Source organism: Ascidiella aspersa, chromosome 6, assembly GCF_963924565.1.
Source record: "Ascidiella aspersa chromosome 6, kaAscAspe10.2, whole genome shotgun sequence".
In the NCBI taxonomy this organism is placed as follows: domain Eukaryota; kingdom Metazoa; phylum Chordata; class Ascidiacea; order Phlebobranchia; family Ascidiidae; genus Ascidiella; species Ascidiella aspersa.
The window spans coordinates 16,243,619-16,268,997 of record NC_139452.1 but is presented as its reverse complement, the minus strand read 5'-3'; the positions used below and the strand labels follow the sequence as shown (position 1 = coordinate 16,268,997).

The window sequence follows — 25,379 nt, the reverse complement described above, 5'->3', positions numbered from 1 at the left end:
TTGCTGCTGGGTTATTTAGCGGATTTTTTAAGATTGTTAAAATACATCGATCTCATCCGAATAAAGAAAAACTTCACGAAGTAATGTGCAATTGTCCATCGAAGAATTAACTGCGTTGTAGGTGTAACGTAACGTATATTATAATAGAAAGTATTAGCGAGCTAAAATTATTATATTGCTCCTATAGTAATTGTATCATATTGACTGCTCCAAATCAGTAAATCTTAAAATTTCCCATATTCAACATTTCGATTACTTTTAGGTTCTTTGAATCGAATTTAAGTGAAACGCATGTCAGGTTTGATTGTTGATTTTGAATTTGGTTAATTAATTTTGCTTTGAAGTCATGCTTTGTTTTCTAAATAGTGTTTTAATGCTTCTAGATTAAACTTGACTAAGCCAATAAACTTACAGGAATTGTGTTCTAACTATGACAACTTATCAAGAGTATATTTTACAAAATGAGGAACGGGATGGAATTCGACTTAGCTGGAATGTGTGGCCTTCTTCAAGGCTTGAAGCAACAAGAATGGTTGTACCACTGTCCTGCTTATTCACCCCCTTGAAAGAAAGAGTTGACATGCCACCAATCCAATATGAACCAATCCTTTGTACTCGTCACACATGTAGAGCTGTTCTCAACCCATTGTGGTAATTTTTCTTTCATTATCTTACTTATTAAAAGTGCTATTTATTTTTAACACCATCATGATAAAACATATGATAATGCCCCCAAAAATATATTTGCTATTAATTGGAGGTTGTTTAATGTAGCCATGTCCTGATCAACATTGAGCTGGAGAGTATTTCAGCAAACTTACAGGCCATGGTGCAACATGCAATAGTTTTTTAGAAGTGACATAGTGATTCTGGTAGATTTTGCAAAATATTGTGCTTACGGCCTTATTTACTTAACATTATTACTGCACTAATCACGTAAAGACAACAATAGTATTCCACCCAACTTTTTTATTGTATATAATACCAAATTTTAGGCAACAAAATTTCAGTAGTTCAAAATACCTGCTATAAAATACAAATTTGGGCGCTCTTTCACTATTGTACGTGAAAAGTTATGCAAAAAAAAAAAAATAATAATACCGCATACCACAACGCATGTTGTTTGGGTTAGGGTGCGGGTTAGCGTTTGGGTGAGGGTGGGTCAAGTAATATTATGTTTATTATTAATAATAACTTGACCCACCCTCAACCAAACGCTAAACTGCAACCTAACCCAAACAATATGTGTTGTGGTATACAGTATTTAAAGAAAAAAAAAATTTATTAATTTTTACGTACAATAGTGAAAGAGTGCCCAAATTTGTACTATAAAAAACAAATTTATTGAATATCTCCGGATTCAAAACAATTTTATGTTCTACTTTTAAATATAGTGATAATAATATAACAGTTTTTTGGGAAATTATTACTTCATACAGACTACGAGACAACTAATTTTTCACCAGGTTGGGCCTTATTGATAAATATTTGAAGCGACCCAAGCAAAATCATTTAATTAGATTTTGTTACATTGCAAAGTCATTGTAGAGATAAATAGATATTTATAAAAAAAATGTGATAAAAGTTTTGTTAATTACAAAATGTACAGCTACTAATAATTTCCAAGGTATGCCAACACTCTAGTATCCTGTGGGCTTATGTGCTAAAAGGCCGTACAAAAGTTTACATGTCTTTATAACATTGGAAAAATTTAGTATTTGGGGGGCTTATGTGCTAAAAGGCTGTACAAAAGTTTAAATGTCTTTATAACATTAGAAGAATTTAGTATTGGGTTTCTATTAATTATTTTTAGACCAAGCTGTGTTTGCTTGTAAAACCTAATACATATATATAGAGATGTGTGTGTTATTTTACTTTATATAAAATGTATGGTTTACTGTATTGTTACAGTCCAGTTAAATAGAGTCAATATTTCGAAATACAGTGTGTTTGATGAAATCATTGGATCTACTAATTGTGTCTTTTTCCAATCAAAGCGATTTTTTTTTGGTGATAACGGCGTTTCTTTTAAATTTCTTCCAAGTTTTTATTACATTGCCGTTAATAAAAAATGTTAAAAAATATATGTCAAATATTTTTGAATACGTTTTCGGTTTGTCCGCGACGCAATTGGCAGCTTTCCATGGCGCAACGGTAAAGAAGCACTGATCTAGTTCAAAATTCAGCATCAAAACGTTAACAAATGGGACGTAGTAAAATCATTCGCGCGAAGCGCGAAACATTTTCGCATTTGCATAGTTAAAATAGTCAAAAAGTATTTGAAATGAACTCGTGTATAGTTTGTCAAAGAGGCGACGGGCCCGATACAGTAGGTTGCCGACCCCAGTCTTACACCAACATCTGATATTAACGCAGACAACAAACAGCGAGAAACATCAGCACCGTCTAACTCGACGTTTTCAGACAGAAAAAAGCGGAAACCGCTTGATTTAATTATTAATTGTCAAACACACACTTGCTGATTAGCCAACCTGAACGAATAACGAAAGGCGAAAGAGAAAAAGTATCTGGCCTTTACGGTCGACCAAACAAAAGACGAAAAATGGCGTTTTGATTTTGGTTTCGCATTAGCTCAAGACGCGTGACCCAATTACATTTAAAAACACGCAGCTTCGGACGGTGAGTGAAACTCCGACAAAAACGAACAAAAAACTATAATGTCACTTACGAAAAGGGGGGGTCTGAACCCCCAACCCCTCCCTGGATACGCCACTGAGTGCATTCCATCCTTCAATCAAAAATATTCAATTTAGTGTTTTATTTATTTGTTCCAACTTAAGATATGTGTGTTTAGAAGTTTAAATATTTATAAACATTTGTGTATTTATTTATTATAGTGCGGTTGACTACAGAAGCAAGATATGGACTTGTAATTTTTGTTATCAGCGAAATCCAGTAAGTTATTGTGATATTAGATTCACATCATTTTATGTAAAGATTTGACGATAAACATCATTTTTTATTTAGTTTTTGTTTATATGCAACCAACCATGCACTTATAGATAAAACCATTTTTTTACAAAAAGATTTGTCTGCACAATTCATATAAATATATTAAAGGATTGCCAATAAGCGGAATGGTTGTAACAATTTTAAATGTCATCTTTTCTTGTTGTTTTATAAGCTCTGCCTCCTGAACAGTAACAAATTTAACGTACAGCCAAACTTAGAATATTGAAAAAGCTTAGCATTAAAATAAAAAAGTAACATCCTTAACATTTACATAAATGTAAATGAACATCATTTATTCCTCCATATTTATGAAAAATGTTTTGTCAATTTGAACAATATTTGAATAAAGTCACTTATTTTATCTTGTTAGTTTCCAGCGAGTTATGCTGCGATTACAGAAAGCCATCAACCAGCTGAACTGATACCTCAGTTTACCACTTTGGAATACCAAATACCCACACCAGCTACTGTGGGTCCGGTATTTCTCTTTGTTTTAGATACATGTATGGATGAGGAGGATTTACAAGTAAGACAGTTTAGTAGTTTTTGCAACATTTGTAATACTGTAATTTGATTTACTCAATTTCAATAAAAAAATATTTTTTTGCAACTTTTGAAAAATTATTGTTTTGCAACCTTTTTTTTGTAACTTTTTACATGTTGTGTTAGTTTTAAGCAAATCATGGTTTTTGTTTAACAAAGTATTTGTCAACGTACTAGTATTTCAAAAGTTGTGTACGTTTATGTGCTACTAAACTGTAATATTTTTTGATAGGCTATGAAAGAATCTCTGCAAATGTCACTTAGTCTTTTGCCAAACAATGCAATGGTTGGTTTAATAACCTATGGAAAGATGGTTCAGGTGCATGAACTAGGAACTGAAGGAATCTCGAAATCCTATGTTTTTAGAGGAACCAAAGACCTGACAGCCAAGCAAATCCAGGTAAGCATTAATTGTATATTCCAATATAATTTAGATATGGATGAAGCTCGAATAAATAGAATGAATAATTTTTTTTCTATTATTTAAAAAAACTAGTTTTATATTTGCCTAAGCCAATTTTCTTACTATTTGCAGTGCTGTATAAAATCATTTTGAAGTGACTTAATTCCCTGTCAAGTCATTTTCAATAAATAGAAAGTTAAGTCCTCAATTACTCGTCATTGGTTACCAAAGTCAACTCCATGTAGTGTAATTGGGTCATTGGGAAAAAAATAACCTAAAACTATTAAAATTAGTAAATTCATTTCAATCCAACCAATATTATGCACAAACACCAAAAATGAAACTAATGACACATAATTTTTTAAGTCCTAAGATATAGTTAAATAACCCATTTCTTCAAGTCATGAGTCCAAATGGCGTTATATCAAGTCATTGGAATCAGTGACTTACAAGTGTTTTCATCAACATTATATTGCAGGAAATGCTTGGGTTAAACAAATCCCCAGGAGCGGGTCAGGGACAACAACCCACTCCTCAGAATTTACCTGCAAACAGGTATGAACATTACTTTACATTATCAATTATATATCTATTCAATTTTATTAACAAAGAGTTTATACAAGACTAATATAACCTATTCGGTTACCACCAGTACCTAAACATCCTCAACCTACTAAAAAACTGAAATATATATAGTTTAAGCTATATTGGAATTAGTATGTGTTTTCTTTTATTAGATTCCTTCAACCACTTCATAAATGCGACATGTTTGTTACTGACCTATTAGGAGAATTACAACGTGATCCGTGGCCAGTTAGTCAGGGTAAAAGGCCACTTCGATCTGTTGGAACTGCTTTATCCATTGCTGTTGGACTATTGGAGGTTTATTTATATTGTTGTAATTGAATAGAAAAAAATATCTCATTGTTGTCTAGACCAGTGTTTATAGTACCATGGATGTCCAACATTTTACCAGAATAAGCCGCAATTTGCCACAAAAATTTCGATGGATCGCAAAACCCATTAAATTCAAGGGGGTGACGTCAGAAGTTACGTCATTCCGTGATGTCATAAAAGAACTTAACTGATAAACATCCACTCTTCGAGAGTAAACTCGTGCACAAATATGCAAGTGAATTCCAGCGCGCGACAAATTGAGTTTGCATGCCGTATCATCCCATAGTACGACACCTTTGGGCTGATATATTTCCTTAAAACAGTCCGCAAAAGCACACATTGCTTAACAATAATGGCTGCACAAGCGTTCAATGGCTGTTAAACTGCGGCATTAGACTCAATTATAGTCTCAGAAAATATATGAGATTAGGCCTTCATCAAATACTGCGCGTTCTAACGCAGTGGCGTAGCAGCCTCTTGGCGTTTCTGGCTCTGCGCCAGGGGCGGCAGGCTGCAAGGGGGCGGCAAAATGAATTTTTGGAGTTAGCTGTGGAAATTGACAGATGGCTGGTGCGAAGCAATGAAACCATGCACGTTTGATCTTAATGCAACAGCGTGTGATGATTTACAGTGGCTAGCTAAATCACACCTACTTGATTCGGCACCATATTTATGCTTGTGTCTGAAACTTTATCTTACCATTAGTGTTTCAATTGTGAGCTGTGAGAGGAGTTTCTCAAAGCTCAAAATGATAGTGTCGTATTTACATTCTACCATGAATGATGATCAGCCATCAGCTCTATCGATTCTATAGAAAGAGACTATGTTCAAAAACTTGATTTTGAAGATATTATTGCTGATTTTCTTCGGCGAAAGCTCGAAAAGTTCAATTTTGAGGCAGCTATAGATCTTTTATTTGCCTCATACATTTGTTCTCCATTTTTTGTCTTTTATTTTTGGCCTTAACGCTGAGACAGTGAGGCTTCTTTCTCAAGCAATATAGAACTTCTGAGACGCGGCACATTATTTGTAATTATTTTTATTGATAAGATTGCTTGAACATGAAAGTATTTCAAAATTTGCTGCAGTCTACTTTTTGGGGTGGCATTTTCAACGAAAGCCAGGGGCGGCAGCATATGCTCCTACGCCACTGTCTACATGTTTTGATGATAGTCGAAACAATTGTTATAAATAAATGCAACTGAAAGTGAGAATAAGTGGTGGGCCGCACGTAAACATCAGGCGGGTTGGACATCCCTGGTTTATACTTATTTGAATCAATTTTTAAAAAAATTGTGGATTGCTTTTTATTATTTATGTCCTAAAGGAAAATTGCAAATAAATCGGTTTACAACATTGTAAATATTAATTAAACAAAACTGGATACTTTTTACATTTGTTGTGAACAGTGTGCCTTCCCTAATATTCCTGCACGCATTATGTTGTTCATGGGTGGGCCTTGCACTCAAGGTCCTGGTATGATTATCGACGATAACCTAGAAAACACCATCCGCTCCTGGTATGACATTGAAAAAGACAACAACAAACACACAAAGAAAGCAGTCAAGGTTGGCTAAGAAAAAAATAGTGTGCGTCTATTGGTTGTCACACTTATTTTTTTGACAAAATTTTAATTTTATTTTTGCTGTTTACAAAAAACTATCTTAATTTTGTTAACTGCTTAAGAAAAACTGACCAACTTGTCATTAACTGTATAATAATTATTTTTTTCTTAAAGCTGTCAATTAAATTGGATGTTTACTTTTGTAATTTAGCATTACGAAGCATTGTCAACACGTGCCGCCAATAGTGGGCACACAATCGACATTTATGCCTGTGCACTTGACCAGACAGGCTTGCATGAGATGAAGTGCTGCACCAATTTAACCGGGTAACACCATTGTTTTTTATGTAGTGCATTTGTTTGTGCCTTAATTTAACGCATTTTTTTTCGAAAAGTGGTTTGATGGTGATGGGCGACTCTTTCAACACGTCGCTGTTCAAACAAACATTTCAAAAGGTTTTCTCCAAAGACGCAAAAGGCGAGTTCAACATGGGATTCAACGCTTCCATAGAAGTTAAGGTACCATCAATTATTTGAATAGCGCGAGGTAAAGGGACAATTATTCAGTAACGGCGTTACTCTGTTCTTGTTAGACGTCGCGTGAGATCAAGGTAAACGGAGTAATAGGACCGTGTGTGTCCCTTAACGTGAGAGCACCGTGTGTGTCCGAAACAGAGATCGGTATCGGAGGAACTTGTCAGTGGAGGGCAACCGGCATCGATCCATCTTCCACCTTTGCATTCTTTCTTGAAATCGTAAATCAGGTGATTTAGCGTTTACCACATTATTGTTTACCACATTACAAGAAATGGATAGATTGGAATACAGTTCTGTTTTATTTTTTTAAAAACATTGTCGGTTCAATATTATCAGAGTTTTGCAAGTAGAAAAATATAACTAAAAACCTCGATATCTCGGCATTATCATCCTCTTTAAACAGCCGGAATGTCACGTTGCAATAACCCGCTTTTACCCTCCATTTCGTTTTTTCGTCATTTAAGCCAGGGGTTGGCAAACTAAGGCACAGGAGTTGGCAACCTACGGGTTGCGGCCTGCCAGTGTAAATTATTCGGCCGCCACATCTTTTCAAAACTAGGCAAGAGGCCGTTTCTAATACTTTTTTTTGTCTATTTTAACTACATAAATTAAAACAATGTGCTTGCTTTGCGCAAATCTTGGTCTTACACTAGTATGTTTGCGTTTCCAGAAATTAGTTTCAGCATAAAGGCGCCTTACATGAACTGGAACCATCAACAATGAAAGTTTTGCTAACCTAGTATATCTGAATTCATTTTATTATGCTTCACACTATAGTTGATTGCGTCTTTTAAATCTAAACATATATATTATCAAGAGTTTAGCAAGCCTAATTAAATTACATCATAAACTAGTTTAACTATTACACTTATCGCATATTTTTATTTACACTTTAATGCCTTTTTTAAATGTAGGCTAATTAGCGGATTTTCAAATGCAACAAAAAACAGGTCCGTTCCTGATTACCAGTTATTATAATGAAATACAATTAATACTTTAAATTTTAACAAAATTATCAGTTTAAATTTAATACGGCCCGCCGAGACATTTTTCAGTTTCGGTCAGGACCGCAATTGGGAAAAGGTTGCCGACCCCTGCTCTAAGCGTATTACGATTTCTAGTCACATAATGGCTTAAAAGGATCCTGTTGGCACCTATTTCGGCATAATTGAATAAATAGACGTGCAATGTCGTTTTATGAGGTTCATCTTACTGAAATACGTTTTCGCGTCAAAAAGTCATGTGGAATGTTGTACTTTCTTTGAACTCTTTTTTACAAGAATGGTCCAGACACGGTTTAATAAGCTCAAGCCATTTATAGCATTATTATTACAGCACAACGCCCCAATACCGCAAGGGGGCAGGGGCACCGTCCAATTTATTACGCAGTACGTTCACTCAAGCGGTCAACGAAGAATCCGGGTCACCACCATCGCCAGGAAGTAAGTACATTTATCTCTTCGAGATATTCTTTATTATTGTCTAATCTGTTATATGGGCCAATGCGTATACTGACCACAGGCTCAACTTAGTGTACATTTCTTACCGCCTATCTGTATGTGACTACCACAAAAATATAAAAACAAACGTTTTTGTGAAATTAAGTTTATAAATTTTCTTCAAATAAATCTTTAACTCTCCATCAATATTTAACTTAACTTAAGTGTTAGAAACGCTAAGTAACCCTAAGCATGGATTCTGCCATATTTGAGTAATAATTAATGGGGCTAGTTTTTATCTGATTGCATACTAGTACGACTTGCGTACATACTGTATACTTTCACCAGTACGTGACCCACTGTTTAAGTAGCACTAATGATAGAAACAAATAAATGCCAACATATGGAAGTATAGGCAAGAATCGACAATTATTAACGACCATGACTGCTTGTTATTGGCAATTAGTTTTACAGTTTTAACTAACAACTTGTTAGTGATATGAACCCAGATAACACAAATAGGTCGCAAATCCCCCAAACTGCTTGTATCTATAAAATAATCTAATCTTTGTTTCGAATTAAGTTGGGCCGACCCGAATACCGGTCAGCAACACATAGCGGCCGGCTTCGATCAGGAGGCGGCAGCCGTTCTCATGTCTAGACTGGCCATCCACAGATCACAGAGCGACGAGGGCCAGGACGTATTGCGGTGGCTAGATCGAATGCTTATCAGACTGGTAAGTTCACATCAAGATAAATCTAATCTTGGTCGCGATGTTAACACTAAATTTTAAAATGCAAATATCATAGCAATTTCTTTACTAAGAATACTTTAATTATTACTTTTTGCCACCCCTTTTTAAAATGCTAGCCCTAAAATCAACAGGAAGCCTGTAAAACATTTATAAACAGCAAGCCAAAGAAAATAAGCCAAAAGAAAACCTATTCCCCTCAACCTAGGGGCGCATGCCGATACAGTGGCGCACACAACAACCAACGTCAATTAGGTCCGAGTTTTTGTCATGTATATTAGCTTTTCGTTTATGGCGCGACGTGGCGCGATTGACTTAAATATATGTTTGTTCAAAAAAAAACAACCGTTGAACAGTATAACTTTGCGATAGTGCTGGTTATATATACAAATAGAAAGCCTTCCTATGCAATATTTGCCGTAAGCGAGTTTGTTTCTTCAATTTTGTATACAGTGACAAGGAAAATCCAAAAGATTAATCCATGGTTTAGTGCACCTCAATTAGAAATAAAAAAGGTGCTTTTACTAGCTTGACTGACGTCAAGTATTTCAACTTAGTATACGGTACTATACAATTTTTGTGTTCTGACTTCTGTGTCATTGTGATAATGTCGATCCGACAGTCGACCGCGACAGTTAATGGTAGTGTTGTGTCAGTGGTTTTGCCAACACACTAAAATACACGGGCGAAAGATTGTGTGACATTCAGGCTCCTCGTTAACAAGGCTCAAAAGGCTCCTTGGGGGTTTGCACCGACATTTTGTCGTATTAACGTGATGTCTTACTATTGCATCTTTTTTCGAATCAAAGAATTAACTTAATAGCTTTTAAAAAGCAAAATGTTGGTGCCTGTCAGACTGCCACTCTGATTGGATGCAAAATTTGTTTTTACACAAGTGGTTAAGTGCACTGCAGAAAATTGCAGGGCATCTAGATGGATTTTGGTCGTTTTAAAATTTAATCATGGTTGACCGATTGTATATGGTCGAAAATACATATTTAAAGCGAAATCAACTAGTTTCCGGTCGCTAGGCACGTTGTCGAGCAGTATAACTAAACTATAGTCCAACCAAAATATTCATTTTGCTCTGTGAAGTTTAAACGAGAAAAGATAATGTGAAATTCGATAGGCACAATTTAAAACCGTCCAATTGCAATACCGAAGCAGTGTTTTTTTACCATTAACCCTTTGCAACTTGATGTCACTGCTTTTCTGCAAGCTAGCACTCAGCTTGTTTGTTAACCTTTGCGTCCTCAACGAAAACCTCGTTTTCTGTGTGAATAATTGACGACGCCGTTAGCACGTCGCGTCGTTACGCACATTGCAAGAGCCAAAGAGACACGCAACCTCGCTTGCGTTAAAGGCGTTAGTTCGAGCGCGACTTTGCTCTCTTTCCTTATTATCGCCTTACTCCGAAAAACACTCTTCAACCTAATTGGGCCGGAAGGAGCAGTGGTATTGGTCGCCTCAATTGACAGGATGTGAATTCCCAAGTTATTCTTGGGCCCGGGCACCCTCTTTTTCCATCGCTCTTGCGCTCTTTTATTGATCAAAGTGGTCAAAATAAAATGAGATTTATTTAATTTGGTGTGGTTTGTGCAATATTCAGTGAATTACTTCTGTCAAATTGATTTGTTTTACATGTATTGTTATACTTCGCTGGCTTGTTTATGTTGTATTTCCATTAACAGCATTATAATATATAAATGGTCATGTCTTTATGAAATTCACATAAAACAGGTTTTCGCTGGTTGATTATTCCTTCGCTGACGCCATTTTAAACAAGTAAATCTTAGGCACAAAACCTGCGTATATGCGGTGTGAGACGTTTGCAGCAATAAACAATTATTTCGCCAAAGCGGCATATTCAGTTTATGCACCAGTAAAACACATTCATGAAAAGGCCATTAACAACAATTACAGTAAAGTATATAACGAATGCAATTCATTGTTAAGTTTTAGGTTTAAACGCATGACGCCAAACAGTTTTATGGCACACGAAACGTTCTAGTCATTACAAATCGAATCTGCGTTTAAAAAAATGGCGACGTAGAACACAAAATATATAAAAGGAGTACTTCGTACAGTATTTTCAGGCCTTTTTGGCTTGCACTACCTTTCATTTAAGATAAGTAGATAGCGACACTATTGAAATATTCGCTAAAAAGACGAAAAATGTCTCCACATCTTTGAAAAAACGGTACCCCGGTCGGGAACCACTAACCTAGGATAATAAAGGTGAAAAGGGCGAAAACTCTAAATCGTTGATTTATCTTATCTGGCGTAAATTTTTTTATTGTTTTTGTCTTGTAAAGTTTGTACCCTTTTGCGTTTCAAAATGGCCTCATAAATAACAGTTACTGCATTATCAGATTTGCTGTGTTTAAGCGTCATGTTTGTCGGATAGCACGGTAATGTGTTAATATGCTCTAACCAAATATATTGTTTTAGAGGAGGCTATATACATCTGTTTAAGACAACACTTTTAAAATGTTTTATTTGCAGTGTCAAAAGTTTGGCGACTTTCAAAAAGACGCACCGGAGACCTTTAGATTCGCGGAGAACTTTTCACTCTATCCTCAGGTGAACCCCGCTCTGAAGATGTATATCGGCATATAAATATATATATTGACTTTATAAACGAGATGAGAGGTTTTCCTTTTGTAGATATTACAGCACTATTTCTGTAACTTTCCGTAGATTTTACCATTTAGTATCTTGCAGATCGTTGGTTCAATGTGCTTATCTTATCAAATGTTATAACTGGCATTCAACATTTATTCAGATGGGCTTTATACTGTATTTAAAGCGTAGTCTTAGTTGTTTGTTCCTTTGTTATCAGTCTAGTATCTAGTTGCTTAATAGACCCGTCGATTCTTAATATGAACAATAAACATGTTTCATGCTACAGAGTCAAATATTTTCGTTGAATCTTACACAAAACGTATTCCTCTGACAATCTTAAATGCTATAAAATTTATCAAGGAAACTATATACATGTTTTTTTGCTTTGCTGGGTTATTAGTTTTTTATTTTTATTAACGAACACTAATAATAAAATGTCTATGTACGGGAGAGGTTCGAATTTTTTTCAGCTGAAGGTATTGTGCGCACAGGGTTTACTTTATTGTAAACTTTGAAAAGCAACTTGTGGTCATTTTTCGTTGTTTGCAATGTCCTTCCAGTTCATGTTTCACCTTCGCCGATCAAGCTTCTTGCAAGTTTTTGGCCACAGTCCAGACGAGACCGCCTACTACCGCTACCAGTTTGACAGACAGGATCTCACCAACTCGCTTATCATGATTCAACCCGTGCTGTACAGCTACTCATTCAATGGACCACCGGAGGTAAAATCTTTTTTTTTTAACGTTTATGTTCTTTCGAAAAAATGCAGCTATAAAAAATGACATTTAATTGCGGTTTTAGTGCGTTGTTGTATATTTTACTTTACTTCTGGGAGTATCGTAAAGAGACTATCGCTCTGTTTGCGAAAACCACTTCAGGATCAGTCAGTCAATTTGTCAGCAGCTCAAGGTCTCTTAGATCAGCACCTTTCAAACTAGCGGTCCCAATGTGACTTCACTGCTGGTGTACCGCGCATCGCGCCACTGTCGCATCAAACCTTCATAATGCCAGTACCATGAGCACCGCGAAACGAAATTGTTGCCAAGGGACAGTGCGAACGGCAATCGATCGCGGCGATCCCGCTGAGTAAAGCAAATTGTCGACACTCGCTGTACCGATTTTTCAAATGCAAGCACATGACGGGAAGGAAAATTGGGTTGGCTAGTCTCTCGCGTTTCGTTTGTGACGGGGCAAAACTACTTTTTCAGTCGTCTCATTACCGCACTTCCTTTTTTTGCGAAAAAGAGATAGGAATGTTAATGGATTATCGGTGAGCCAGTGCGCCCCCATTTCCCACTGCGCCGGCGCTTATTTATTGATCCCCGCCCAGACGGTTTGAACGATCGGCGGCATGCCGCACAAGCTGCCTTTGCTTTCTCGGGAAGCTCCTAGACGCGTTGCCCGGTGGGTTCCATTAAAAATTTATCGCCCCGCCTTCAACGCCTGTATTTAGCCTTTTATTATGTCAGGGGTGCTTGATTGAAAATCGACGTCGTTTGTAGTGTTTTAAACGGGCTTTCAAAACCGCGCGTGCTTGCTGATTGTCGCTGTCTTGGATAGTTTCCAGCTACACGCGCCTTAAACTTGTGACCCTGTACAACGCGTGTTTGTCATACGTCGTGCCTCATCAACGATCATGTTGAGTGCTGACCACTGCTTACTGTGTAATTTCAATTTGCGGGTAACGAGAACATTTGTTGATTTTCAAATAAGATACAACTTGACCCGGCCGACATTATTAGAGCGCAAAAAAATTGATTCTATCTTATAATAATCAACTTTGTTTGACCTAAATGTTTTATTTACCATACAGCCGGTCCTATTGGACAGCACCAGCATTCAGCCGGACAAAATCCTCCTTTTGGACACCTTTTTCCAAGTTCTCATCTTCCACGGAGAAGTATGTGTAAATATATAGTTGTTCTCTGAGATCGAATACCAGAAGTTATCATTCCCTTTTTTTGCATTCCAACAAACACATTTTTTTTTATCGTAATTTTAAACTTGTTAAATTGGTGCCAATAATACTACTTTGCGTCATTTTGTACTGGTTCCCTAAAACTGTAGTGAACAATGCAATTTTGTTTTAATAAATACTATCACTTAATTTCTTGCCAACGATTTGCTTGATTCTAATTTACTAAATTGAAAGTTTTCTGGACATTTTTACCCTTTAAATTATACTTTTAGCTATATGGGAATACAGTTTTTCATGTTGTGTTGATTGCGTTATAAGTTGAATTTTTACACAGCTTTCGTTTCCGGTTTTAAAGAATTAGGTTTGACTTTAACTACAAGTCGTTGGTCGATTCATTGGAATGCCCCTAATTACACACACGTCATCCCAGCAATTATCGACCAAATCGAATCGTCTTCCAACCAGAAACTTGTTCCAAATTAAATACCAAGACGTTCTATTTGAAAGTTTACCATGTTTCCCTTCAAATAAAAGGCGAAAAACCCTGTGATTCATGGTGTTACCTTTTATAAATAATGACGAGAAATCTACAAGAAGTTTATATGTAGATTATAATAAATATACTTTATCTGTATGTTTCTGTTGTGGCCTAAGGTTAAACATTCTAAATAAATTTTTTTAAAGTAACAACACAACAATCGGTCGATTTTCGGCGTACTCACTTATAAAATACCATCAAGCACGTCGTCAAGCCAGTATTGGATAATTTAAAAATTTATGGCGATGTTTTGGTGCGATAATTCTCGCGGATTCGCCAGCAGCCATTTACGACCTTTTAACGCGCGGCGGCCCTCCCTTTTTTAATCTGGCGCGTATTTCTGACATCACTCGAAATTCCGCCACGCTTGACCATGACGTGTCATTGGATTTTATTACTCTTTCAATCGGTTTTAGTGTTCCATATTTGGTGTGAAGCGTTTGATGAAAACGTTTTTTTTACGTTGTAACTTACATAAAAAACAATCAACAAATCAACATGACAGAAGTGCGTCGTTTTTATTTGGACCATGCATTATTTGGTGTTTCTCGTCACAGCAAAATACTTGATTTGTTGCAGACGATAGCTCAATGGAAGAAGGCCGGCTACCACGAAAAACCGGAATACGAGAACTTCCGTCAGTTGATGCAAGCTCCTGTAGATGACGCACAAGATATCTTGGCAACAAGATTCCCAATCCCGAGGTTAGTACGACAAAAAGTTTCTTTCACTTTATACAGCATGCTTTTTGATGAATGTATGATACAATTTCTATATTACGCCTTTTTAATTTGCTTGTTATAAAAATCATTGGGACTGCGTGCAGCTGTCGTTGGGATTGTCGGTAATTTCATTGTTTGTCACTGCTTCATAAACATGTAAAAAGGCAAGTTTGAAAACTTGGACAAACGAATAACTTTAGGCCTCAAAGATTCGCATAAATTGCATTCTTGTTGTGTTTATAGTCGGTTTAGCGAAAATTAAAATAAAAGTGCAGTTAGGTTTAAGAGATATAGTTACTTGACTATTAATTCCACTAAAATCGCATATTCGTAACTTCATTAGTTTTATGCATAACTCAGCGAACTATAATAACAACTGTTCAACGAATCAGACTTTTTGCGTATGCTTATGTCGACAGTTAAAATTGAATTGGGATATATTAGTCAAAATTGCCTTTGATTTTTGTGGTTTGTTTATTTCCTAGATACATTCAAACCCAACAAGGAGGGAGCCAGGCTCGTTTCCTTTTCCACAAAGTCAACCCGTCTCAAACGTATAACAACACGATTTTCGGAGGACAGTCGGTAAGGTTTTCTGCTAAAATATTTTTCCTTATAAATGTTTTTGCTTAGTCCTAAATGATCTCAATTTACACGATGAACACATTCTAAACAAAACACGATGTGTGTCGCACTCGTATGTACCATTTTGTGTGTTTTTTGACATTAATATTAATAAAAAAAAATACCGATTGTCCAGTTTTTTTATTATCAATGCAACGTATGAATAGAAATAAAGTTGAAATATATGGATTACCTTTCATAACTCCTGTTTTATTCTAAATGACAGGACGGATCAGCTGCTGTGTTAACCGATGACGTTAGCTTGCAAGTTTTTATGGATCACCTTAAAAAACTAGCCGTGTCGAGCGCCTCATAATGCTTGTAAAGAATCCCACTTTCGAAATTGAGAAACCGTTTCGAAATTATGAAACCGTTTTGACATGGAGAAAGATTCTTCCCTTCCAAGTTGCAATACTTGCTTTTTCGTGCTTTAACTAAATATTCCTAAGCTTTTTACCGTGTTTTTCGTGCTTTAAATTCATAATAAACGTAGAAGCGTAATATTTTATGTTTTTTGCTGCTTGGTTGTCCACATCGTCCAATAGGGCTCTGCAACCGTTGGCCATAGAACTATAGGTACGTATAGTACTGTAAAGTGTGAATGAAGCACTTGTTATTTACGTACGTGATATTTGAAAAAAATACACTTGGTTCCATTGATACTTTTATAGGCCAAAGATGCATATGCTTTTCTGTTTATCTGTGTATTAAATATTTGAAAAGGACAAGACTTTTTTGGTTTAAAATCCGCAGTGTAACAATCTTAATTGAATGACGCGTGTCAGGGACCAATCGCGGTTTTTAGCGCGGCCTTGAATATTTTAGAAATGACAACCCAAACAACTAAATTTAAGAACATCCGCTGTTCTCAAGCGAACTCATGCGCTAATGTGCAAGTGAATCACTGGCTAATCGCGGGAAATGATAAAAAAATGCTTTTATTTCGCTTCAATTGCATACTTTGAAATAAAAAGACCAATCAAGCACATAAAAATTTCTCTTATTTTAAGTGATGGCTTTTTTTTAAATAATTTGGAAGAAATCGCACTTCGAAGGGTTTAGGAGTTTAAAAATCGATTTTCATTATGGTGAAAAACATACTTGAATATAGAGTAAGCACGCGTAAGGCTGGAGACAATTTTGCATTTACATAGTAAAAGTTTATAAAACATGTATTCAGGATTAGTGCATCCCTTGATCGCACCTAACTACATTTTTTATCCACAACGAATTCAAACAGATTATTTTGGCGGCGCAGTAGATTTATTAACAACAATCATTATATCCATCTGATTGTTACTCCTCTAATATTGCACTAAGCTACAGTGAAGTCAAAAAAAAGTAACGTTTCCAGCTAAATATTACGCCCAAAATGATTTTAACAGGAATGTTATTTTAACAGAAAAAGGTGAAAACGTAGGCCGATCTGTGTTTATCATTATTTAAATTGTTAAGTTTTGCTTAGCAGTTACACAATCGTAAAGCAAGTAGTGCACAAGCAACACACAAAAAGAAGAAAGATTTGTGTAGTATAACAAGATGTAGTTCCCCCCGTTGTGGTTGTAGTCAATTGAAGTGTTGTTGCAGAAACTGACGTTGTACTTGCCATTGATGCCGCTGTACTTGCCATTGATGCCGCTGTACTTGCCATTGATGCCGCTGTACTTGCCACTGAAGTAGCTGTCGATGCGTCCGGTGTGACGGTGCTGCTATCTTGTGGAAACGTAACATTAGCGTAAAATCCTGTCACGTCCCAAAAATCGCAGTACTCTTCCCTGTATCCAGATTCAACTTGACTCTCGGGCGCTCTAATGCGGATATTTGACCAACCAGCGATGTTACCTACATTCTTTCGTAACAACCAGAAATCATAGTTTTTTATCACAATTCAACCATGGTTCGATTTGCTCTTACTTGCATGTCCTTGATATATAATGGCCAAATTCTCGATTGCCCGGAAGGTGTACCACGGTGTGCGAAGTTTCCCCAATACAAACTGAACTGCTTCACCACTTGTATGTCTGCCTCGTTATAATCGTACCTAGCAAAAAAAAATAAACCGAACATTTAAAATACAACTTATTTGACCGCAAATTAGAAAGAGTCTCTTTTAAATTTGTTTAATGGTACAACATTTTTTAAACAAAGCCCTTTTTTGTGTTAACTATTAAGAATTACAGTTTAGCCATTGTAAAATATAACTCAATTTCTTTTAAATTTTAAACCTTAGGACAAACTTTGTACTAAAATGTAGTTTGACTGCAGAAGTGATTAAACAACTACAAGCAGTGGTTTAGAAACTTTAGATCAAGGACACACAACCGGATTAGCTATTGACGGCTACATTAACAATTATTATTTTTCTTACGGCCGCCAGTAAAAAATATTTCAGAGATGACATCAAAAAGTTTAGGTTTTAGATAAAATTCTAAAACAATTCATCTTAAAAACACATTTTGTTCTCTGACTAACGTGTGCGCGAATATATAACTGAAATCCAGTCTAATCGCACGAAGCGCGAAAAAATGTTTTTTTTGTATGGTTTAAATTGGCAAAGCTTTTCATTTAAACGAAATTCGCTTAGGCACATAAAAATATCGCATAATGTTAAAAATATATTCTTATTTAATATGAAAAAAAAAAACTGAAGATCAGCAATAGAGGCTGATTTTTTGCCTGGCCCATAACAAAATCCTGCGTACTTTTAGACCAGTTTCGGTCAAATTTTTTGCATTTTTACACAAAAGTTTCTATCAACGTATGGCCGCCAACACTGATTTTTTCCGTACAAGTGCACGGCTGTAGGTTGCACATCGCTGGTTTAGAAAGTCACTATTCAAAACCATTGAATAAGCGGTACCCAACGAGGGGTCCAGATCCAAATACAAAGTAGTTGTCCGATCCGTGAAACGCAAGTCCACAAATGTCATTGTTTTGCTGGCTGTTGTAACACCCCTCTCCATCGATCGCGTGACTGTTGACAAACAAATAGACTTGCGGAGGTTGCGACAGCGTCGTTGTTTCAGACATAAACCTACATGGAAAGTAAAATTCAACTTATGCCTAGTCGTTTAAGAGAAGTTTTAGCATGGTGTGTATTTGGTATAACGTGTCTTACTCAAGTCGTTGCTGTTTGAAGGGATTTTAACACTTGGTAATAAAATAATTTTACTGATAAATTCTAACCTTGCAAGAGCACGACTTGGACAGTCGAAGAACATGTCTGCCACTTCGTCTGCCATTGTTGAAGTGTAGTCGAACCGGAACCCTGCGTTAGCTAGCTCCTTATATTTATCAGCAACCATAGGGCCATAATAATCTCCCAAAAACAACCCATTTAAACTCTTGAACAATAAATATGGAGCCGATTAGTTATAGTGCTAATGTTTCTTCGACAAGTCAAGGTTAAGTATAATATTCAATAAAAGTTATGCGAAATAGAGTTGAAAAATTGCCGACTTACCCTGAAAACTACCTCACTCATCGTAAAGTTGCTAAACAAAGCATCGATATAACCCAGTTCGTCTGATAACGTGCCGATAACAACCTCTTTAGAAGTTTGCCAATGACCTTTTTGAAAAGAAGCCAGTGGTTGTTCGGTAAACTCAACCCCGTCAATAACAGGCCGGTATGGTTCAACCATGCCAAAAATATCTCCTGCAGCGAGTGACGCAGCCATAATTATCGGTCTTGCACTCACTATGTCTTCTGCGCTTGCGTTTCTGTAAAACCAAAATAGTAAAATAATATTTTTGTATGTGATGTAAAAAAAAATTTCCTTCTTAGACATGCTAAAATAGATAATATATTAATTTTTTATATTAAATATAGGCACATAGTATTGTTACTATAGCATTTGAGGTTTAATCTGCTATGCTTATAGTTAAGGGTTACAAGAAAAATTAAAGTTGTTTTTAATCCATATGGCATGCATTAATAGATTTTAAATAACGAATTCTTTCTGACCAATTTTGCGAACCATATTGTCCCATCACTTAAAGTTGTGGTATTTCAAGACTGGACAGACAATGTTTTCTATTGAGTTTTTACGATGTCAGAGGCAAATGTGTAGGTGTTAAACAAGCGTTTGTAGCAACGCACCTAGTAGGCATGATAGTATTTCAAATTTTGATCTAATTTTGAGATTTAATCATTTCAAAAATTAACTATCACAGGAAAACCTACTACAGAGGTCTCCAACACGCGGTCCCTAAAAGCATTTGGGGAGGCCCGTGAGGCACTTTGATTATAATATAATTAATTAGTTATTACTTCCCGTTTCTGGGTTGCCGTTTTCTTAGGCCTATAACAAATGTTTGGCGATGAACTAAAACATAATATCAAGGACTTTTATTTACCGTGTTTCTTGTTTATTGAACTTTCTATAGTTATCTGGCAGCATTATCTGTGTCCCGCAGAACACTGTTCAATTAGGTGATTGCCAGTGTTTTCTATTTCGATCGGATCAACAGGGAACGTGGCGTTGTTTTGCTCAATGTGCGCAAAAATGTGCACGGGAAAATGTGCGCACATGTAAAAATACCGTACCTTTAAAAATGTACACATTTTTTTGGCAATGTGCGCACATTTTAAAATGTTTTTAAAAAGTGCGCACTTTTTTCAGAATGTGCGCACATTTTGAAATAGCTTTAAAAACATGTGCACTTTTTCACAATGTACGCACATTTTAAAATGGTGTTTTTATTTTTTTGAGTTGGTTTGGAGAAAGAGTCAGAGTTGAAGGAAGAGTTTGATGCATAATCGATTTTGTTAACCAGGTGTTTTATTTCATTAGGTCAAACTTATCTTATTAAATAGGAATTATATATTTTCAAGTTTATTAGCATTGTGAAAAAAATATATAGATTAAAAATGTTTAAAAGAGTATGTTTGTTGTACATTTTTAGGGGTCAGTGTCTAGCCTTCTGAGGGAATTTGAGAGAGGCAATGGGGCGTGACTAACACGAACAAATAAGCCAAAATCTTATTTACCTTACCTTACTTCATTAAAATATAGGGGCTGGGTTTCTAAATTTGACTTTATGTTTTCAAAGCAAATTTTTAAACCAAAGATATAGCATCTTGAGCGTTGATAATTTTATAACTATTTTGCACTCAGGTTGATCGAAAAAAACATTTCTTTACTGAAAACGGTTGAAAATTGCGTGTGTACATTGATCAAAAATTAAAAAAAAGCCATCGCTTTCTTGGGAGATCATCGGACACCATTGATATTGCTGTTACCAAGTGGCCATTCTCGGACTATAAACGTCCTTGTGAATAACGGTGGTTCAATTTAAGCTATTCGAAAATTGCGCAACCATGTCAAATATTATAATCATGTAAAAAAATTGTCCGAAACTAAACGGGTTTGACTTACAGCAAGCAATCAAGTTTGCTTTCGGTGCAATTTAAAGCCATGGTTAGTCGCTCAGTGATAATCATCGCCTCTTTGGGAGTGTAATAGTAAAATACTGCTGGGTTGCTGTGCATCATCCCTCTCTTAAACAGCGGCTTGCTTACGTCTGACAATAAATGAAGCATCACCGACTGGGCTCCTGCGCTGTTTCCAAACAGGGTTACCTGTACGAAAAGTAGGCCTATATACCAGTGACAAAACAGAAAGCGTTGTGATTGCCAACTAAGCTTATTAGTGTTTAATGCTGTTTGATTTGGACCCCAAAAAGAAACATCGGGAAATAAAGCAGGAGACGCTTGATGGTTACCAAATTCGTAAATAGTTCAACCGAACCAAGTGGATCTTTTCTAATAAAAAAATAATTTTACAAAGAAAATGCTTTTAAAGCTAATAAAAAATTATATGGACACTTCACTTGCACGTTTTTATAAAGCTGTTCAGGAAGATTTTTTTGTTTGAAAATGGAATTTATTAAATGTCCTTATACTTACTTCATCTTTGTTTCCGCCAAAGTTATGAATATTTAGTTGCACCCATTGCATTGCAAGCTGCTGGTCTTTGATCCCTTGATTACCCTCGAAACTTGTGCTGCCTTCTTTGTAAACCAGGAAACCAAAAGCATCTAAAAATATATTTAAATCGTTTATATATACGCTGATTCACTTCTGTATGGGCTTTGATATTCATTCTAGGACTTGACTATTACTTATGCCATTCCAAAATGATTTGTTTACAAAATTAGTAAATATGCCGGAACCCTAGTAAATATGCCGGTAGTTACGTAAATTGGCGGATTACAGGCTGTAGAGTCAGGGCCGGACTCGGGACTCGACGAAATCGCCCTATTTGAGTCGGACTCGGAACTCGGGAGTCCGACTCGGGTTTTTTTACCCGACTTTGCAGCCCTGATTAAAACTTACCACTGGTCTATTCAAAAAACTTTTAGAACGTAATTTAGAAAATGTTACCAAGTCTGTAGTTGATTGCTACCATTATAGTGTTGGTAGCGTTGGAAAAAAAGCGTCCATCGTAGATTTGGTTGGTTCCAGATCCAAAGAAGAATGCTCCCCCGTGGAGCCACACCATTACCGGTAAACTCCTTGAGGTCGGATTCGCAAGATCGACAGAGGAAGGAACAAAAACATTCAGCACCAAACAGTCACCCGTTTGCTGAGAAAAATAAACGCGTTTTATAAACTTCGTTAATTGGTCAAACAAAGTAGTTAGTAGGCGATCAGTTGGTACATCAAGAGTTAAGTTCGTAACTATTTCAGATGTTCAGGGTTAACTTACCTTTTATCGAGGTTTACATTTAACATTTCAAAGGCCCGGATACCGCGGTCTGTAACTTTTCTAGCTAGATACACAATAAAAATATCCTTTCATTTCTATAGCCAATACGGAAAGAATTCTCACTTTCTGCTCGCATCCCTCCTCGCATTCTCTTCGTCCTTGGTAGCATTCCGCATAATTAGGAACAGAAGCATTGATGAAACCCTTATCATGTGCTAGCTCCGCTGGCATGTATCTGTAACGTTAAGTTGCAACGGTGATTATTCCATACCAAAATTTAAATTAATCTAACGAATATTGACGAAAAATTATATTTAAGCGATTAGTTATTTTTTACATAGTTTATTGAATCATGTTAAAATTGAACAGTATAAGAAACAAAATTAGCCTATATAGGCCAAATATCTAATTTTAAATTTATGCAATTTGCAATGCAAACCATCGGTATCTGAGGACCAGCTTAGGGGGTTCACCTTGGTGGCTTTTCGCCAAAAGGAACGCTATAGAACATATGAGACTCCGGCGATGTATCTCCGATCACAGTTCCACTGCTAGTTGACACCGCGGGGGTTTCTTGGACAGTTCTGATTGTTGTGGCTTTCTTGTGTTTAGGGGATGCACTTCGTCGTACTATATCGCTTAACTCGTTTGCTTTGCTCAGATGCCAATCGAAATTGTTCTCCCCAGCAAACTCGACCACTGCACCGTGAATCGAACTGACATACAATGTTAGCACAAGAAATAAAACCATTTGAATCATTTGCTTATTTAGGGTGGCAACGCTGTTAAAAATACGACTTGCTTGTTTGATACCTAAAAAATTTATTGCTTCGTATTTGTAGTCTTACTTAAACTCTAAAATAACTAATAGGGGTTTCAGTAAGGGTATCAGTGGGTTAAGGTTGGCGTGTGTTTGGTTTTGTTGCGTAATCCGTCGCGCCCAATGTCAAGCACCACACCAATTTAGTATAGCCTATAGAATAGAACATGATTACTTTTAAGTGTTTAATCAATAAAGAAAATCTTCTGTTGAATGCAGTACATTTTCTATCACAAAAGGAAACTTTTAACTATCTGATCAACTTCTGTTAATTTGTCGAGGATATCTGTCTTCAGTGATACACATTCCCTTGTTTTCTGCTGAGGTATTTAAAGTTTGTCAAGTCATTTATCCTTCGAGCAGACTTAATTTTCATTTCAAGGTTTTCTGCTATCTTTACTATTGCAATATGAGAACTGACAATCGATATTGTAGCCGTCTAGCGGTTTCAACAGAGCTTAAAACAGGCAGCAGAGATTCACATGTTCATATAGCATTTTGCCAATCGTTAATGTAATGGATTTCAAAGAAGTGTATCAAAACTTACTTTAAGTGGGGTCATGGGCCTTCAAACGAGGAGGTAATAAAAAATAAAACAGGCCGAATATTGATGTTTAATGTCGTATAACAGCGGCATATTTCGTGAGACTAGAGTTTACAACAGTTGTTGGCAAGGCCTGATGCGATGTTTGCAGACGATAAAACGTCATTTTGTTTTGTAGTGATGTGGGAAATTTTGGCAAGCGTTTTATGTCACTCTTCCAGCCTTTAATCAATAGGCCTACCTCATGTTATTAGAATATTTTTGTATAACAAATAAACTGTAACTGTCTCCTATCGGTTTAAATTTTCCTCAAAAAATAATTTCCTTGTATGAAAGGGTTATTGATTACAAAGTTTGTAAAATCGAATTGTATCTAAACAATTGTGAAACCGGGTGTTTAAAGGTGGTTTACTGGATTTCAACAAAACACGAAGCTAGAAAATACTACCTTCCAATGAGTCTTCTTACACAAGGCTACCTATAACCACCCATATTATTTCAAAAATACTTAAAAAAGGAATGTCCGTGAAACTTATCTATTGAGTTGGATATCTTAAAACATTTGCTTGATCAAACCTGTTTAATGTTTGATATCTAAAAAAGGAGGTACCGTTTGTTTTAATTTAATATTAACTAAGCAACCACGCCAGTCCACTTATTTTATTTGTACAGTTGTCGTACCGCCGTACCATCTTGTAAGAGATTAACGCGTCTTCAACAATGGCAAATTTAATGCTATAACCCAGTGTTTCCCAACCTTTTTTACACTACTGCCCCTTGGGATCCATAATATTTCATATCGCCCCCCTCATCTTGCTTTACAGTAAGTATTATATTAATCGTTGTCTAACATCATATTGTCTACACTTTCGTTTCGATGAGCTGTCAGTCATGTTTTAGGTTGTCTAACATACATTCACTATAGGAATTTACATGAGCATGTGTATAAATTGAACTAAATTAATGACGTAGGTGCCTATTAAAAAACTAAAGCATGTAGGTAACTGAACATATAATTTACATACAACAATAATTGCGTTAAGGTTTGGACACACTTGTGCAAACTACTTTGCGCTACTGCAATTAATATATCTGACGAATCAACATATTGTTTCATAATGAAATCCAATTTTGTTGTTAGCTCAACATAAATGATTAATTCCTAATAAATATACATTATTTCACAAGGTTGTGTCATTACCAGGAAAAACTCAACTTTCTGCACCAAGACGTTAAATCAGGGATCGGCAACCTTTTCTAGTCGCGGACACCAACCAAACTCAGAAAGGTCTCTGCGGGCCGCAAAAAATGTTAACTATAGGAATTGTGGTATTGAAATGTTAGAATAATTGTGAATCAGGTGGGCCTTGGATTTGTTTGCACTTAAAAACGTGTTTAATTACATTCAAGGAGGCAGTAACAAAGTGTTGGCGCAAAGCGCGAAAAAAAGCGTTTATTTGGTTGAAAATCAAGTGCGCACGTCGTCATCCATACTACTAATGAAAAGTGTTATAAAACTGCTATGGAAAAACACAATAACTTTAATAGTTATTCTAATTCAGTGTTTGTTAACCCTTTTTTTTGCCCGGACAAAAAAATTTGCCCCTGGCAAGCGAAGCGAGTGCGATTTTCGGGGGTATACCGACATTTCTTTGAACTTCTTGCTAGTTTTTATTACATTGCCGAAAAAAAAAAATTAAAAAATATTTGTCCAATATTGTTGAATACGTTTTCCGTTTGTCCGCGACGTACCTGGCAAAGAAGCGCT

At 36.1% G+C, this 25,379-nt stretch overlaps 2 protein-coding genes across 2 annotated transcripts; one reads left to right on the top strand and one right to left on the bottom strand.

Moving 5' to 3' along the window:
* The first annotated feature begins 387 nt into the window (after positions 1-387).
* LOC146140481 (protein transport protein Sec23A-like) lies at positions 388-16,491 on the top strand. The gene is made up of 18 exons (XM_083391734.1): positions 388-651; positions 2,859-2,916; positions 3,344-3,499; positions 3,749-3,916; positions 4,398-4,474; positions 4,657-4,801; positions 6,226-6,384; positions 6,592-6,707; positions 6,776-6,899; positions 6,974-7,144; positions 8,253-8,359; positions 8,940-9,093; positions 11,614-11,691; positions 12,294-12,455; positions 13,547-13,633; positions 14,769-14,893; positions 15,397-15,496; positions 15,762-16,491. The coding sequence occupies exons 1-18, from the start codon at positions 431-433 to the stop codon at positions 15,849-15,851; spliced, it is 2,298 nt and encodes a 765-aa protein (XP_083247860.1). The 5' UTR covers positions 388-430; the 3' UTR covers positions 15,852-16,491.
* Positions 16,492-16,601: 110 nt separating this feature from the next.
* Positions 16,602-23,857, bottom strand: LOC146140480 (crystal protein-like). The gene is made up of 12 exons (XM_083392632.1): positions 23,853-23,857; positions 22,721-22,963; positions 22,371-22,482; positions 21,923-22,124; positions 21,446-21,576; positions 20,916-21,118; positions 19,011-19,257; positions 18,722-18,879; positions 18,396-18,569; positions 17,450-17,576; positions 17,201-17,384; positions 16,602-16,663 (listed from the first exon to the last, which is right to left on the bottom strand). Exons 1-12 carry the CDS (start codon positions 23,855-23,857, stop codon positions 16,602-16,604), a joined length of 1,848 nt encoding a protein of 615 aa, XP_083248758.1.
* Positions 23,858-25,379: the final 1,522 nt, after the last annotated feature.